The following is a 15,883-nucleotide window of genomic DNA, read 5'->3' as shown; positions in this document are numbered from 1 at the left end:
GTCTCAGGCCTGAATGGAACTGGGGTTCTGTACCAGTTGATGCGGACAATTCTGTACCAGTTGATGCGTACCCATTGAAGCTGGGCCACAGGCCTCCTGACGCCGAGCAGCAAGCCCAGACGGTGACAGACGTGCTATTTACCCTCATTGTGCACTGTGACATTTCCTCCCCAAGGGGATATCCTGGAAGATGACGAAGACTATTTGGTGGATGAGCTAAGTCAGCCTGTGGTCTCCGACGGGGAGATGGGCGGGGACAGCCTCTCTGAAGCCCCCAGCCCCACAGCCGCGGTGCCTGCCAGCAAGTCACCTGCGCTCAACAAGAAGAAGCAGCACCCGACCTACAAAGGTAGCTTGGCCCTTCCCTTTCCTAAAGAGCCTCGGGCATCGAATCCGCTCTCTCTCTCAGTGCCAGGGCTTTGCACGAGGCCACAATTATGTGTTCACGGCCCACGCCAGTGCTGAAACCACAAGACCTAGCAAGTGGGTGGAAAACGGGCTCTGGGCCCATGTCCAGCTACACCACATTGACTTTCTCCAGTGCTTTTTATTTACTTTTTTTTTTTTTAAACCGCTGGTACCGCTATAGCACACCAGATCCATGGTAATTCCTGTTTCCTCCGGATGTTTAAATGGCCACAGCCCTGAACTGGCTTCACATTTGTAATTCCGTTTTTCCTCCTCACGATGTTTGTTTCCCATAAGAGACATAATTATTTTTTAATTGAAATATAATTGACATGCCATGTTATATTGGTTTCAGGTGTACAACTTAGTGAATTCTGTACATTACACTGTGTGCAGTTACCATCTGTCCCCATATAATATTGAAACAGTGTTACTGACTGTTATGCTATACTTTTCACCCCTGTAACTGACTTATTTTAAATTGGAAGTTTGTGTCTCTTAATCCCCTTGACCTACCCACATCTCACCCCCTAGTGCACCACCAGTCCTCTGTAGGTATGAGTCTCTTTCTGGGTTTGGATTTTGTTTTTGTTTTTGTTCTTGGCTGTTGTTTGTTTTATTTTTTTAGATTCCACATGTAAGTGAAATCATGCTTGTCTTTCTACATCTGATGTATTTCACTCTAGCACACCCCCTGGGGTCCAGCATCTATGTCCTGAGTGCTGGGGTCTTGTTACATTCCTGTAACATGTTATTACACAGTAATATGACACATTAGCATCATTCTATCATTTGAGACTTAAGCAAAGAGGGTCAGAAAGTCCCGCAGATTAAAAACTGCAAAGCCCTAGGTTACATAGTGTAACGGCCCTTTGGAATAAGTTGTAAAGCCTGCTGGCCTTTCCTGGGCTGGAAAGGGGGGCTGTCTGTGCTCCAGCCCCAGACTCTGCCACGGCTACAAGAGCCTTCCCGCTGCTGCTCATGGTGCCTCCCCCGTTGGAGGAAAGCTTTGTCTAGTAGGTTCGGAAAGTTGCCATGAGCTGCAGCTGAGAATACAGAATAGGCTGAAAGTGAATTGAGAGGTTTCCCAGGGAAGGTAATTTGCTGGGGGAGGTGCAGACACCCCAAGTCCCTTTGTGCCATGGTCCCAAGGGTGGTTAGGAGCCTGGCTGCACTGAGCCATCGGGACCTCTTAAAGGTACACTTGCAGAGCTCGGTCATGGAGATGTGGGTTTGACGGGGGGTGGGGCTGGGACGCTGGAAATCTGGTATGTCATGAAGCTCCCCAGGTGACTGAGACGCAGGGCTGGGTTTGGGGACGGCCGCCCAACCGAGGTGGTTCTGTGCCTTGCACATCCAGAGGGCTCCTGCCCGGATAGAAGGGCCCGAAGGGAATGCCCTTCAGACAGCCGGAGGTCCTTTTCTGTGGGAGTGGCCGTCGTTCAGGAAGCCCCTTGAGGGGAGGGCACATATGGGCACCAAAGCCTCTTGGAATGAAAAATTAGGAGAGCACGGGGCTATGTGGGTGACCTTGCCACCTGGCGGGTGTGAAGGCATGTTCTCGATGCTTCCTATTAGAAGGAGAAGCCCTGCCTCTTCCCAGCTCCAACCTCAGAATTACATGGGTTTGAGCTGGTGGAAATGTGAGGGGTGGAGTGTCTGAGTGAAAATAAAATGCATCAGGCTACGTCTTAGTGTGGGAGAGGGACCTGCTGTGTTCCTGAACTTACATGTCATAAATGTATAATAAAAATCAGAGTGGTCACCTCCTCACGTGCCTCCTAGCCTTAGACGGTATTTGCAGGACAAGGCAGGAGGTCGATCACCTGTGCAGGAGCTGGCAGTGGGTGACAGTACTTGGGGCTTGATGCGTGAGCAGGGACCCCCCATTCCAGGAGCTTGCCCCGGGATGGCAGGGGCAGAGGCGGTGACCGTTCTCAGCCTCCAAAGCAGCTGTCCTGTGTTAGAGTGAGGAATTCAAACCGAGGGGCTCTGGTCTTCCAACTGTCTCCTCTTCTCCGTGTGAGTCTCCTTCGTTATTTCAGAAGGAAATAACCCTCACCCTACGCTTGGACACATCTCCGTGTGTCTCATGCCTGGACAGAAAGCCTTGTCTACAGTTCATCTCCTGTTCCAAGCAGGCACTGGGCACCGCCCCGCCCTCCCATGTCAGCAGAGGCAGAGAGGGGGGACCCCTGCTCTGCGGGAGGGAGGGGGACCCTCCTGCACAGTCGGTTCCGCGCAGACAAAAATCTGAGCCCTGCCTCACGCCTCACTCGCGTTCCGCCGTGTCCTCCAGATGGCGCTGAGCTGGTGGCAGTAAAGCAGGAGCTGGAAGCAGGTGGAGATTTCCGGCACCGTTCTCCAAGCAGGTCTCTGTCGGTGCCCACTCGGCCTCGGCCGCCTCACCCACCGCAGAGACCCCCCCCTCCAAGTAAGACTCTGTTGCTTTCGGCTTGCCGCCGTGCCTGCTGGGAATAACCACCCCTTTCCCGCTACTCAGCACCTGCCTCTGAGTCGCTGCTGCCTCACCCGGGTCCCCAGCATCTTCTCCTCAGGCTCCTTTCTGGGTCGATTCCAGAAATAGTTGTGTTTCTCACGGCGAACTATGTGGCTCTTTTTACCCAGCTGTTGGCCTTCCCGTAGCTGTGGTTTGCTCTGGGCTTTCTGTTGGAGATGGTAGAGAATGGAAAATTGAGGGGCAGGGGCAGCAAGCAAAGACCTTCTAGCACCTTCCTCGGCAGCCCCACAGAAGTAACCTTCTGTCTGCACCTGCTGTCCCTCCCCATTTCCCAGGGCTCCAGTGAACCCTTATATCCGACACCCCAGGCATCCTGGCTTCTGTGGGCCCACGCTTGCTGTCCCTGACATTTGGTGGCCTGAAGATGAGCCCTTCTCAGCCCAGCTCCGAGGACAGCACTCCTCTTCCTGTCTCCTCCACAGCTGTCCTTGGCCCCTCAAGCTTCCCTTAATGACCTGAAAAGACACTGGTGACGTGCTTTGGAGCACTTTCTGTTTTACCTCTATTGTTTACTTCCCTCCCCGCCCCGCACCCCAAAAGCATGGCAGTCAGACACACGGATTTTCCCTCAGGCTTTACCTTCTCATTGGGTTCATCTTGGTTTATGTCACAATAGTCCTCGATGGCAAGCTGGAAGCATGTGACTTCTTAAGCATATTCTTTCCTTTTCTGAGTTAACACTCAGACAATAGAACAATAAATAAAAAGAAAAAATTTATATTATATTGTGGAAATTTATAAAAGTAGGTAAATACAAAAAATAAAATTTTTAAATTCACTTGATTGTCTACAAATAGCAATTGTTAACCACAAGACTTCTAGCCTTTTTCTAATTAAATACATCTGTATCTGCACGTAGTTATTTATTTTTTTTTACAAAACTGGTATCCATTGTTTGGTCCTTTGTCTTTCATCTAATGTCTGTGTCTTCACATGTTCTTTTTTTTTTAAGATTCCTTTATTTATTTATTTATTTATTAAAGATTTTATTCATTTGTTTGACAGAGAGAGATGGCAAGTATGCAGAGAGGCAGGCAGAGAGAGAGGGGGAAGCAGGCTCCCTGCTGAGCACAGAGCCCGATGCGGGGCTCGATCCCAGGACCCTGAGATTGTGACCTGAGCCGAAAGCAGAGGCTTAACCCACTGAGCCACCCAGGCGCCCAAGATTCCTTTATTTAGTTTTAGAGAGAGAGCATGCAGTACTGGTCAGCCCCAAGCAGACTTTGCGCTGAGTGTAGAGTCTCACAATCTGAGCCAAAACCAACACGCCCCTGAATGTTAGAAATCATAAAATGATTTCTCAATGACTGCAAGTGTCATTTCATATCATTTATTCTCCTGCTTTGGGATTTTTTAGATTTTGCCCACGAACCATTTTTAAAATGGGGTCCGAATAATAGGAGTATATTTTGAAATTGACTTTTGTGTCAGATTTTTTAATTCCTACCCCTCCAGGATGTTAGATTAAAACTTGCACTCAAATAATACTTCTTGAGAGAATAGGCACAAACTGAGAATCAAAAGCGAAAACATCGACCCTGTTGGTGCCCACCTGCCCGCACGGGCTCAGACCCTAAGCGCGTCCGCAGTTGGCCTGGCTCTCGGCTGGCTGGGAATGGGCCTCAAAGCAGCCGTGACTCACTGAGATTGAGACTCTGCCCTCCTTGGTTTTCACAGCTGGTTTAATGGTGAAAAAGTCGGCGTCGGACGTGTCCATCTCGTCGGGCACCCATGGGCAGTACTCGATCTTGCAGACGGCCAGACTCCTGCCGGGAGCGCCCCAGCAGGCAGTGAGTTTCCCTGTGTTCGGCTCAAAGTGAAACAGACCAGCATTTCAGACCTGAGGGACCTGCCCCATGGTTCATCTTCAGCCCCTGAGACCTTGTGGGATGCCTCTTCTCAGTGAACACAGAGATCTACACCTCTTTACCCTCTGCCTGACTACCAGCTCATTCCCAGACCCAGAACTCAGGAGCAGATGTGTTATCGGGTTTCTACGTGGTTGTACAGGGTGTTAGAGAGAAAATCTTATTTGATGAAAAATCCCACATGTCCCTGTGTGGTGGAACTGTTAGTTTCCAGACCCTTCTCTCCTTTCCAAGGCTTGCCTTTGACCTTGGTGTATGGAGCAGGGCTCGGTAGAGGGCAAAATAGGACAAATTCAGATCAGTTGTTTTGAGGGAAGAAGCTAAGAAGAGGAGGGGTGTATGGCACAGTAGGGGAGCCCTAGTAATGACTAGTAATGAGTGAGGGGGGATTTTAGAGATGGAAATTTCCAGAGGACGGCTGTGAGCAGCTCAGGAGGACAGGAGGTGGCAGTCAGTGGAATGGAGGTGAGGGAGGTGAAGCCAGGGTGCTAGGTGGGGGTGAACTGTCCCGGAAGGCTGTACCGGATGCCACGTGTGACAGCAGGAGGAGGGAATGACTCAGGAATGGTTGGTTGATGGTAGTGAAGGCAGGTCATCAGTGGCAACCTGGAGGTTTAGGTTAAGAGGGAGAAAGGTGAAGAGGTAGAAAAAGCACTTTCAAGAAGAGAGTGGAAAGGGTTTTAATAACTATGTTGAGCTGTGGAAAAGTGGCTTCTGATGATGCTTTCTCGGTATGACCTGGAAATAGATAGTGGTTTATCCACATTGCAAAGACCTGTAACCACCCGGTTTGGGAGAGGAGGCTTGTCAGCTAGGAATTACTGCATTCCGCTTCTTGGTATGAGAGTACTTCCTGGAGGAAGAGCCTGGAGGGATGTGGTCTCGATTGGAGTTTGTGTTTAACTCGGGCCCGATGGAGCCCCGTGCCCCCCACCCCTGCAAGCTGATCAGTAGGCAGTGAGTGCACCAGGCGAGCCTGTTTTCCTGCTTCTGTTCATATGCTTTTCTTCTTGATTCTGTCCTGAAGCCCAAAGCCAGGATGGGGATAAGTAAACCCTACAACGTGAAGCAGATCAAAACTACCAATGCTCAGGAGGCAGAAGCAGCCATCCGATGTCTCCTGGAAGCCAGGGGCGGTGAGTGTTCTGCTGGCTTCTCCTTCTGGTCTTTTCTATGCATCTTCCTACTCAAAGGGGCTTAGAAGAGAAAGTAACTCCCCTCCCCTCCAACCCCCCCACCTACCAGAGGCAGTATTAAATTAGAAGCACCTTTTAGCAACATTTTATAAAATTCCACTACAAATGTTACTGTCCATTTAAAATTCAGCAAGAATATGGAAATAAACCCTGGATTATTAAGAAGCACGTTAAGGTAGAGATTGAAATAAATGAAAATGAAGTTTAGAAAAGGATAATGCTCCAGGCATGAACTCATTCTGCCAGCTCCAAAAAAAGAGACAATTTGGGACCCATCCCTATTTCAGGCACAAAACCTTTTGAAATCACCAGCAAGTACAGATTCTTTACTGTCAGGCAGGGACCTCTTCCCCACTATGCCGCCTGTTAAATTTTTGGTGCTGTTACTTCTCAACCCATGTTAATATTACTCATAATCAAATTCAAAATTGCTGGTATGAATATTTTTGAGGCTTTGTGGAGGTTTTTTTGTTTTGTTTCGATTTTGTACAAGTATCTTTTTTGGAGAGGAGAGATCATGCGCTCTGAAGAACCCTTCACAGCAGTCTACTTGCTTTTAGACAGGACATGTAACTTATTTGGAATCCCAAGTAACATTGAAGGAGGACATGAATTAAGAGTTCCAGAAACACCATGGTAGGATAACAGTATCATGAATGGTTTCTTTTTTTATTAAAAAAAATAATAATACAATGGTATGGATGTAACCAGCCATGTGACCACCAACTGATTAATGAATAAAAGGTTGTATAACCATAGAATGGAATATTATTCAGCCATGAAAAGGAATGTATTCATATATATGTTTTACCATGGGTGAATCTTGACCATACTATGCGGAGTAAAAGAAGGTAAACACCAAAGGTTATTTATTATATGATTTCATTTGTTTATTTATTTATTTATTTATTTGAGCACATCAGCAGGGTGGGGAGCGGAGAGAGAGAATCGTAAGCAGGCTCCATGCCTGAAGAGCCTACTACGGGACTCAGTCTGACAACCCTGAAATTATGACCTGAGCATAGATCAAGAGTCGGATGCTTAAACAACGGAGCCACTTAGGCACCCCTGTCTGATTCCATTTATAGGAAGTGTCCAGAATAGGCAAATCTATACAGAGAGAAAATTACTAGTAGTTTCCAGGGCTTGGGGGAGGAGGGAATGGAGGGGTGACTGCTAATAGGAACAGGGTTCCTTTTTGTGGTGATGAGGATGTTCTAGAATCAGATAGTGGTGATGGTTGGTAAAACTCTAGGAATATACTAAAAGAACACTGAATCATAACCTTAAAAAGAGTGACTTTCATGGCATGTGAATTATATCTCAGTAAAGCTACTTGTTAAAAGTGTTCTGCGAATGTAGAGGTTAGGAGAGGTTTGAGATCTGAGATCTACCCAGGATCCCAGCCTAGCATTTGCTTGGTCAGAACCCCTGCTGAGATTTTGAGACATTTCGGATTATCTCCCCTGAGAAATGCACACGGCCATAAAACGTTGCACATGATGTCTGGGCCTCACTGATGCCCTATGAAGACCATCCTCGTTGAGAAGGGGAATGTGAAAGGCGGGGCCTGAACCCAGCTGGCTGGACCTGACAGCACTCAGATTTTTTGGTTTTTAGAAAAAAAGGAACTATGTTGATTTAGCAAATTACTCATAGGATGTGGACTGCCTGAAGATTAAATCAGACCGCGAATTTCCCTGTCCTGCCCACTTCAGCTGTCCGTACACCTGTGTGTTTCAGGCGCCCCAGGAGACGCCCTAAATGCCACAGCCCTGAGGGACCCAGGCCCTTCCAAACCCGAGCCCTCAGCAGGGGTGGCCCCGCTCCTGCCCCGGCGGCCTGCGCCCAGAGTCCCTGCCATCAAGAAGCCAACCTTGAGGAGGACAGGGAAGGTAAGAAGCTGTGGCAAAGCCTCTTGCTGCCGAGGTGCTCCCGTATCTGGAGAGAGGAGGCCCAGACACGGCCCCGTCTGTGGGGACACTGCGTGGCCATCGCTTCCTCTTTCGCATCCCTGCCATGTCCTTGGCTCTCGCTGAGCAGAAAAACCAGGAGTCTCTCCCAGCTGGAGGTATCAGGCCTCCCGAATGTTCTATTGGAGCCTCCAAACGGAGCCCCTGTGGGATGGCGTGTGTCTGTGCCGTGTGCATGTGGTTGCACGGGTACAGATTTTGTTCGCCACTCGGTGGATTCGCAGGGTGGACGCACTCTGCGTGGCCTCTGGTACTGGGGCCTGGACACTTCTCTTGCCACTTTTCTTGCAGATTGTGTTTTGCTCTCGCTCTCAAGCTTCTCAGCCTTGCTTGCTGCTTCAGAGACATGAGTTTGTCAGGACAGTGGCAGCCCAAAGACTGGCACCTCTAGAGACATCTGGATCTTCCGTTTGATCTCGGTGTTCTAGTAACGGGACCCTCGGTAATCCGCCGGCTGGCCCTGCCCCAGCGGCTGCCGCTTTTCCACCTGTACCGCGTGTGTGATGAGGCTCTGGGCTTGCTCCGTGTTCTCGCACTGGTCTGCCCTGCGTTTGCACCTCGTGTCTGTCCGTCTGCCCTGCCTCCTTCCAGAGCAGACCTCCTTCCTCCTCCTCTTCCCTGGGCCCGCTCTGTCTTGTCTTTTAAAAGCCGGGACAGAAATGGTTCCTTTTCCCAGGCGGTGGAGCAGGAGTTCACAGTCAGAGGCTGGTGGGGAAGGATTGTGTCTGCGGTTCGTTTGTTCAAGGATCAGAGGGAATGTGGAGATGCTGCTGCTTTAGGATAGAACAGCTCCTTTGGTGCAAAAGCTCCCTTTTGCCCCGTGCCATTTTTTAAAGATCCTTTTGAGTCAGAACCGAGGAAGTGACGTTCCTGGGTGAAATTTGCCCTTTACTGTAGTGAAATATCAAAGATTTAAGGAGCCAGCGGCTCTGTTAGCCTTTCAATGAGCCTAACGCCCTCACATTAGGGCATTAATGTGGAGGCTGGAGGAACTTATGGCCCTCAAGTAAGTTCCTCCAGCCTCACATGGCACACGTTGAGTTGTCAAAGCTGGCGCCCCAGAGAAGATAGTTTTTGCAGGTTTGATTTTCATAAAGGAAGAGCATAACCCCATTTCCTCGGTAACAGAGGGTAAACTAGTTTGAGAATATTGACCGCGCGGCCCTGGGGTTCAGGTTTGCTCTCCTCTGTCGTTGGATCTGCTGCACTTGACAGAAGTGTGTCCCTCCTGTGTTCTCTCATATCTGCTCACACTTCTGAATCCCAGACATTCTCAAATCTCGAATTTGCTAGAATGTTCGCTGAGCCCCGTCTCTGAAACCCTGCAGACCCCGTCTGGGTGCTGCCTCCGCGCCCCCAGTGCTGGCTGCTGACCGACTGACTGACCCTCTCTGTCCTGCCTTTCCTCAGCCCGAGTCACCGGAAGACCAGTGTGGGCCGCAGACGGTCCATTTTACCATCGGGCCCCCAGAGACGAGCCCCGAAACCTCTCCTCTAGCAGCCGCCCCTCCCGTGCCCAAACCGAGATCGCTGCAGCCCGGGAAGGGCGCCGAGAGGAAGCCGAGCGGGGGGCCGCTGGCCCCGGACGATGCCCCCGCCGCGGCCGCCCCGCCGCCCCCGCGGGAGGAGCCGCCCCCCGCGCCCCGGGCGCCCCCGAGGAGGAAGAAGTCCGCCCCCGCCGCCTTCCACCTGCAGGTGCTGCAGAGCAGCGACGGCCTCCAGGCGCTCGTCCTCGGCAGCCCCGACGGCCACCGGACCCCCGCTCGCCCACCCGACGACGACAGTCCCCTGTCCCCTCCAGCCGCTGGCCTCGGCCCTTTCCCCGCGGCGAGCCCCGACACCCACGGCGCCACGGAGCCCCGGGCCGAGACGGCCTCCCTTCTTGGGGACTGTCGGGATCCCTTCTGGAGCCTTCTCCACCACCCGAGCCTGCCGAAGAACGCCTGGCTTTCCCAGAACAACAACCCGCCAGACTCGGGGACCCGGGGCCCACCAGGAACACCCACCGCCCCCGCGGCCCAAGAGCTGCCATCGGGGCACGGGCGGGGGGACGTAGGCGGCGGCGACAAGGACCAGAGGACGGTACTGCAGGTGTTTGACCCGCTCGCGAACACATGAGGAGGGAGCCGGGGCAGCGGCGGCCGTGCGAAGTGTGCCCTCTTCCCGGGGCGGCCCTCCGCAGGGAAGCCCGGCCTCGGCCCCCACCCCCACCCCTACCTCCACCCCCATCCGACACCCCCAGACACCCCCGCCCCCATCCGACACCCCCCCACACCCCCAGCCCCACCTGACCCCACCCCCACCGACACCCCCACCCCCACCGACACCCCCCCACCCCCGCAAGAGACCTCTGTTTAAAGGCGCACTGAGAAAACACTTGTACTTCTATCACTCTGGTGTCGTTTACAGAACTTGTGTCCCATTTTCAATCCGATGGGGGTTTTCCAGCCCCCAAGACGGGTTTTAGTCCAGACTCGTGCATCTTAGTTTCCTCTCCGGGGTCTGAGAAACCTCCGGTCAGGTTCGCCCGTGTGGCTCTGAGGACGGGGAATCCAGCTGATAATGGCCGACAAGTTCTGTCCATGTTTTTGGGGTTTATGCGCGTCTGTGGTGTTTTTAAAATGTTGTTTGTACTTCGCAGATTGGGGATGACTTTTTGGCGGGCCACCTGCAGACGCGGTAGCACCTGCAAGGGGGCCGGGCTCGCCGTACGTGGCCTGCTGACCCCGGGATTTAAAAAGAAAAAAAAAAAAAAAAAAAAAAAAAAAAAAAAAAAAAAAAATCAGAGTTGAAAGCAGCCGCAGATCAACCAAATGACCAGATGACACATTCCCGTGAGCCCTGGTCTGTATGTACAGGTGCAGGAAGCTTGATTGCGTGGGCGATGACGTCATGCCCTGTTTGGGGCTGGAAGCCTCTAGTGTTAACTAGCCGGGCGGCAGCTGGCTGAAGACCCCTCCCCACGCGTGTCAGCGGCTTTGTGCCCCGCAGCGTGCCGCAGTCTTGAGCCCAGGTGTGCGAGTTAAACCCGTTTTTATACACTGGCTCTTCCCTCTTAAAGAATGCCTCTCGGCTTCTTTCTCCCCTTGCATTCCAAACCGAAAAAGCACCAACCTGCAGACTCCAGCTGGCCTGTAATACTGGTCCTCATCGTTAGGGTCAGAAGACTATTTCATTTAGTCTGGGCTGCCTGGCTGTGGCTTCAGGAGGGAAAGTTCCACCTGTAGGTAAGAGATCCCAGAGCAGCATTTTGGGGTTTGCTTATCCATATGTTCACTAGGTTTTGTGTTTTTTGTTTCTTGGGTTTTTTTGTCTGTACATTTGCGACACCACTTCTTGCCTAGTCAGTCTTTTAGAAAGACATCACCAGATGATTTTACATTTTAAGAATAATGTTGTAAGGCCTAGAATCCGTTTGGAGCAGATACCATGTTTTTGCTCACCAGTTCATAGGTGAAATCTGAGGGTGCCACATGCCGCATTTAAGGGATTTAATATCCTAGAATCATACAGCAGGGACTCTGTCTTATCCCTCATGTGACCGGACAAGTGGTTAGGATGGCACTAACTGCTGATGGTTGGGATGGCAGTAATCGTCCTGCCTGGGGTGGGGGAGGTTACCACTCTCTTTCCTCCTCTGGGATTTCCGGATGATCTCTCATTGCCACTCTCAAGGTACGCTGCAGATTATTTAAATCTGGCACGCAACACACAAAGAACTATAACATGCATCGCATTTCATTTGAAAACTGATTTTAAAAAATATATATTGGTGACCCACAGAGATAAACAGATAATATATGCAGTTGACCAGTCTTAAAAAGAGGGTGTTTCTGGCCTTAGCTGATTAGCATTCTTTCTGGAGTGTGTAAGTAATTTATATCCTGTTTACCTCTAACGAACACGAGTAAACAACGTAATTCTTGAACAGCTAGGGGGAGAAAGAACACAAGATGGGTAAATGGCTTGGAGAAGTTAAATAATTTGCCAGGATTCACAGTGCTACTAAAAGTACTTCGAAGATTTGCTCATTCAGATGTTCCTTCCTTCTGTCACCTCTTTTTCCCACCAGAAGGAGGTGAACTTTGAAAGAAGATAGAAAAAAAAAAAAAAAAAGAAGATAGATGCAACACAGCGGTTGCTTGCAAAGCTGGAAATAGGACTAATTTTCAGGTTTCTTCTTTGTTTTAGATGCAAGTAGCCAATAAATGGGACAGAGAACAGAATTTTAATGAAGAAAAGTGCTCATCACACAGGAGGCTCTTAAGGATCTGACATTCAGTATTAACTCAGAATTGTGGTGACCTCAGGAGGCAGGTCGCAAGAAAAAGTCTAAGTCATTTAGCGTAAAGAATCAAACAAGAATTTGATCAGGGCTGTTCAAATTTTGTGAACAACAAACTGGATTTTGAAGTGATCATATGTAAGGTTCATGCACCAATGTTCTCTTAAAAAAGACAATTGGAATTGCCTTACTTCGTTTTTAGATCAGTATTTTAAGAGGCAGTAGTTTCCTAGGTTAGCAGAGTTGGTTAAATATCCTGAACAACCAGCAGCTGCCACCCTGGGGATTTCTCTGTGTGGGTTTTTTATTTTTGGTTTTTCTGTGCCCCCACACAGACCTTGCAGTGTCTTTCATTACCGCTCTGTAAGACAGTGTACTTCACCATGGAGAATTTGAGGCACAGAACTTTACAATTCAGCATTGTCTCCGTGACCCCAATTATATTCCCTTTTCCAACCTAATCTTCTCCGACTTCTTGCCTATTTTTAAAATACGTTCCAGTAAATGACTGAAATTAGGACATCTGCTCAAGCAGTTCCTGTAAAAGTTGACAGTTGTTGAATTTCAAGATATAATAGAATTTTCCAGACACATAGAAGTACAAGGAAAGTAATGCATTAAAACGTTCGCTTTGTAATGAAATAACTTTATCAGAAAGCTGCAAAAATTATTTATTGGGTGACTAGTAATTAAAGCCCTGTCATGTTTATTTGAAGTGATAATTTGTACTGCAGTTGTAAAAAATGCTTATTAAATATTTTTTCTCTTTTTTAAAATATGGTTTGTTTCTTTTTGGATATGAAAGAATGTTGGTATATCTTCTTTATCTTGCCTTCTATTCCGAATGAAATGTGATTACTAGTTATTCCTCTGAGTTCCTCTTTTTTTTCAATGGTGTGAAGTGGAGCCAACATCACCTTGCCGAAGGATAGTTACACTATACAATTCATTAAACAATAAACCGTTGCTCTTCCTTCCTTTTAATTAGGTTTCTCAAGGGGTTTTTCAATTTCATTGGCACTTTCAAATAACACTAGGATTTATATAGCCTATTTTTTTTTCTGTTGATTTTTAAAACATTTTCATTAACTTCAACTTTAATTCACATCTTTTTTTCTTTTTAATTTTCTAAATTTCTTCTTAATTCCTTAATTAAAAGTAGCACTAGATTCCATTATCTTTAGACTTTCTCACTTAACAGTAAAAATATTTAAAGTTCTATATTTTCCCCAGATTATAGCTTTAATTCCACCCCATGCATTTTGGTATGAAATATGCTCCTTTTCATTACGTTCTAGATTAATTTGCTTTTATTTTCTCTCTCATCCAAGGGAGACTAATTTTCCAACAGTTCAGGGTTTGACATTTAAAAATTGTTTACTCCTCATATTTTGGATTTTGACCTGAGAATATGGCCTAGATAAACCTACTTTTTAAAATGTGTTAAAGTTTGCTCTGTGGCCAAAGGCAGGATTGATTTTTGAAGTGTGTTCATCAATATAGAATAATTTTTTTTTTTTTTTTTTTTTACTGAAGGATACAAAATTGTGTGTGTGTGTGTGTGTATGAGAGAGAGAGAGAGAGAGAGAGAGAGAGTGCACAAGAGACATATTTGATGTTTCAGTTCCTCTCTACCCCAAATGGAAGGGTCTTTCTATAAGGCAGACCTCAAGCGGGGGCGGGGGGGGGGGGGGTACACAGTTCTCCAATGTAACAGCCTCCTACCTCCTCCCATTATTCTTACCAAGATTCCTTGGGTTTTGTTGAATTAACACTAATCAGTTTGTTTAAGCCTTTGGTCAATCTAACCTTTGCTAATTTTGACCTATTTTATAGACGCCTCTCTGAGGGAGAGATACCCTGCATTCCTCACCTGCCATTCTAGACTTTGTCCCCTGAGCAGTCTGTTCTGTGCCACTGGATTTCTTGTCAATACCTGTGCCAATCCTACATTGTCTTTTTTATGCTAATTTTTAATAAGTTTGAATTTTCTTTAACTTTGGTATCTGGTAAAACAAGCCCTCCTACCTCATTCTTGTCCTTAAGAGGAACTTGGCTTCTCTTGACTCTTCGAAATTGCATATAAATTTCAGAAGCAATTCATCAATTCCATTAAAAAAATAAAACCTTTTGGGAATTGTTTACTGGGAATGCATGGAATAGAATAGACATCTTTATAAGATTGACTCTTCAATCTATGACCGTAATATATTTCTTCCTTTAAGGATGTCATCATTTCTCCAAGTTTTAAGCATAATTTCTAAATACATATGAAATCAGAGGGAATAGTTTGAACCCTCATATGTCCCTCACCAAAATTTAACAGTAATTAACATTTTGCTATATTTGCTTTATATTTTTCCTTTAAAATATTTTAAATGAAGGAATTCTGCTATCATGACATTTGAATTCTATACTAAGCACTTCTATTATGTACCTCTAAATAACATATTTATAATCTTAATACCATAAGTATATCTACCAATTCTTACTTTAAAATTCATTTGCTATTTTTTGCTGGTGTACTTAAATATGAGTTTGTTGTGTATGGACTGTATCAATCTCGTTAAACTCATAAAATTCTAACAATTTACTCTTTCAGTATGCCTACACCACCATGCATATACCACATTATACCATACCATTAGAAGATATGTCATATATATTCTATTATTCTTGAGAAGGTGCTCTAGCCTGAAAGTTTGTGTGCCCCCCAAATTCATATGTTGAAATCTTAACCCCCAGAGATGACTGGTGTTAGGAGGTGAGGACTTTGGGAGGTGCTTAGGTCATGAGGGAGGAGCCTTCACAAATGTGATTAGAGTTTTTGTAAAGGAGACTTCACAGAGACCTCTTGCGCTCTCCACATGTGAGGACACAGCAAAAAGGTGCCAGTTTATGAGCTAGGGAAACATGCCCGTGTTAGTGCCATGACCATGGACATCCAGCATCCAGAATTGTGATTATTAGATGTTTGTGTTTATAAGCCACCCAGTCTGTGGTATTTTTGATACAGCCGCCTGAAGAAACTAAGAGAGGCTTCTAACTTAATTATGACTATCTATTGTGAAATGCAGCCCAATTGCAAAGCTGTTAAAATAATTTTTAATGTGTCTTAAAATTGATAAAATATGGTCTCTGTAGATTCTTTTGGATTTTCTATGTAGATAAGCATATCCTCTGCAAACAAGTTTTATTTCTTGCTTTCCCATCCCTGTACCTTTGTATACCTTTTTTTTTTTTTCCTTCTAGAAGTAGATAGGACAATTAGTACAAGGTTAAATAAAAGTGTTGGTAACAGACATTCTCCTCAAATGGAAAGTATTAATATTTTTGCCACTAAGTATGATGTCTATTGTTTTTTCTTCTCTAGACATCCTCTTAATTAGGCCAAGGAAATTCTTTTCGTGGATTGCTAAATTCACCTTCTTCATGAATAGTTTGAGTTTTATCAGACATTTTTACATGAATTGAAATGGTTATGATTTTTCCCCTTTTGTTCATTGATAGGGTGAATTATGTTTATCAGTTTTCCAATGCTGAACAACCTTGCATTCTTGATATAAATCCAACTTAAACAGATCATATTGTCTTTTTTAAAAAGATTTTATTTTAGAGAGAGAGGCAGATAG

General features: G+C 46.9%; 1 protein-coding gene across 6 annotated transcripts in view; it reads left to right on the top strand.

The window, feature by feature from the left end:
- Positions 1–10,244, top strand: part of SYNJ2 (synaptojanin 2) — a 94,015-nt gene extending 83,771 nt beyond the window's left edge. For 3 of the 6 annotated variants that reach the window (XM_059176665.1, XM_059176666.1, XM_059176664.1), the window contains exons 18-23: positions 176–349; positions 2,708–2,842; positions 4,607–4,719; positions 5,825–5,933; positions 7,737–7,888; positions 9,377–10,241. In XM_059176665.1, the coding sequence (XP_059032648.1) occupies positions 176–349; positions 2,708–2,842; positions 4,607–4,719; positions 5,825–5,933; positions 7,737–7,888; positions 9,377–10,084 (1,391 nt within the window). In that variant the 3' untranslated portion in view covers positions 10,085–10,241. Of the gene's footprint in view, positions 1–175; positions 350–2,707; positions 2,843–4,606; positions 4,720–5,824; positions 5,934–7,736; positions 7,889–8,257; positions 8,409–9,376 lie in introns of all 6 variants that reach the window. The other 3 variants (XM_059176663.1, XM_059176661.1, XM_059176662.1) reach the window with 3 other exon arrangements.
- Positions 10,245–15,883: the final 5,639 nt, after the last annotated feature.

Source organism: Mustela lutreola, chromosome 6 (assembly GCF_030435805.1).
Source record: "Mustela lutreola isolate mMusLut2 chromosome 6, mMusLut2.pri, whole genome shotgun sequence".
Lineage (NCBI taxonomy): Eukaryota > Metazoa > Chordata > Mammalia > Carnivora > Mustelidae > Mustela > Mustela lutreola.
This window is presented reverse-complemented; position numbering and strand designations above follow the sequence as displayed.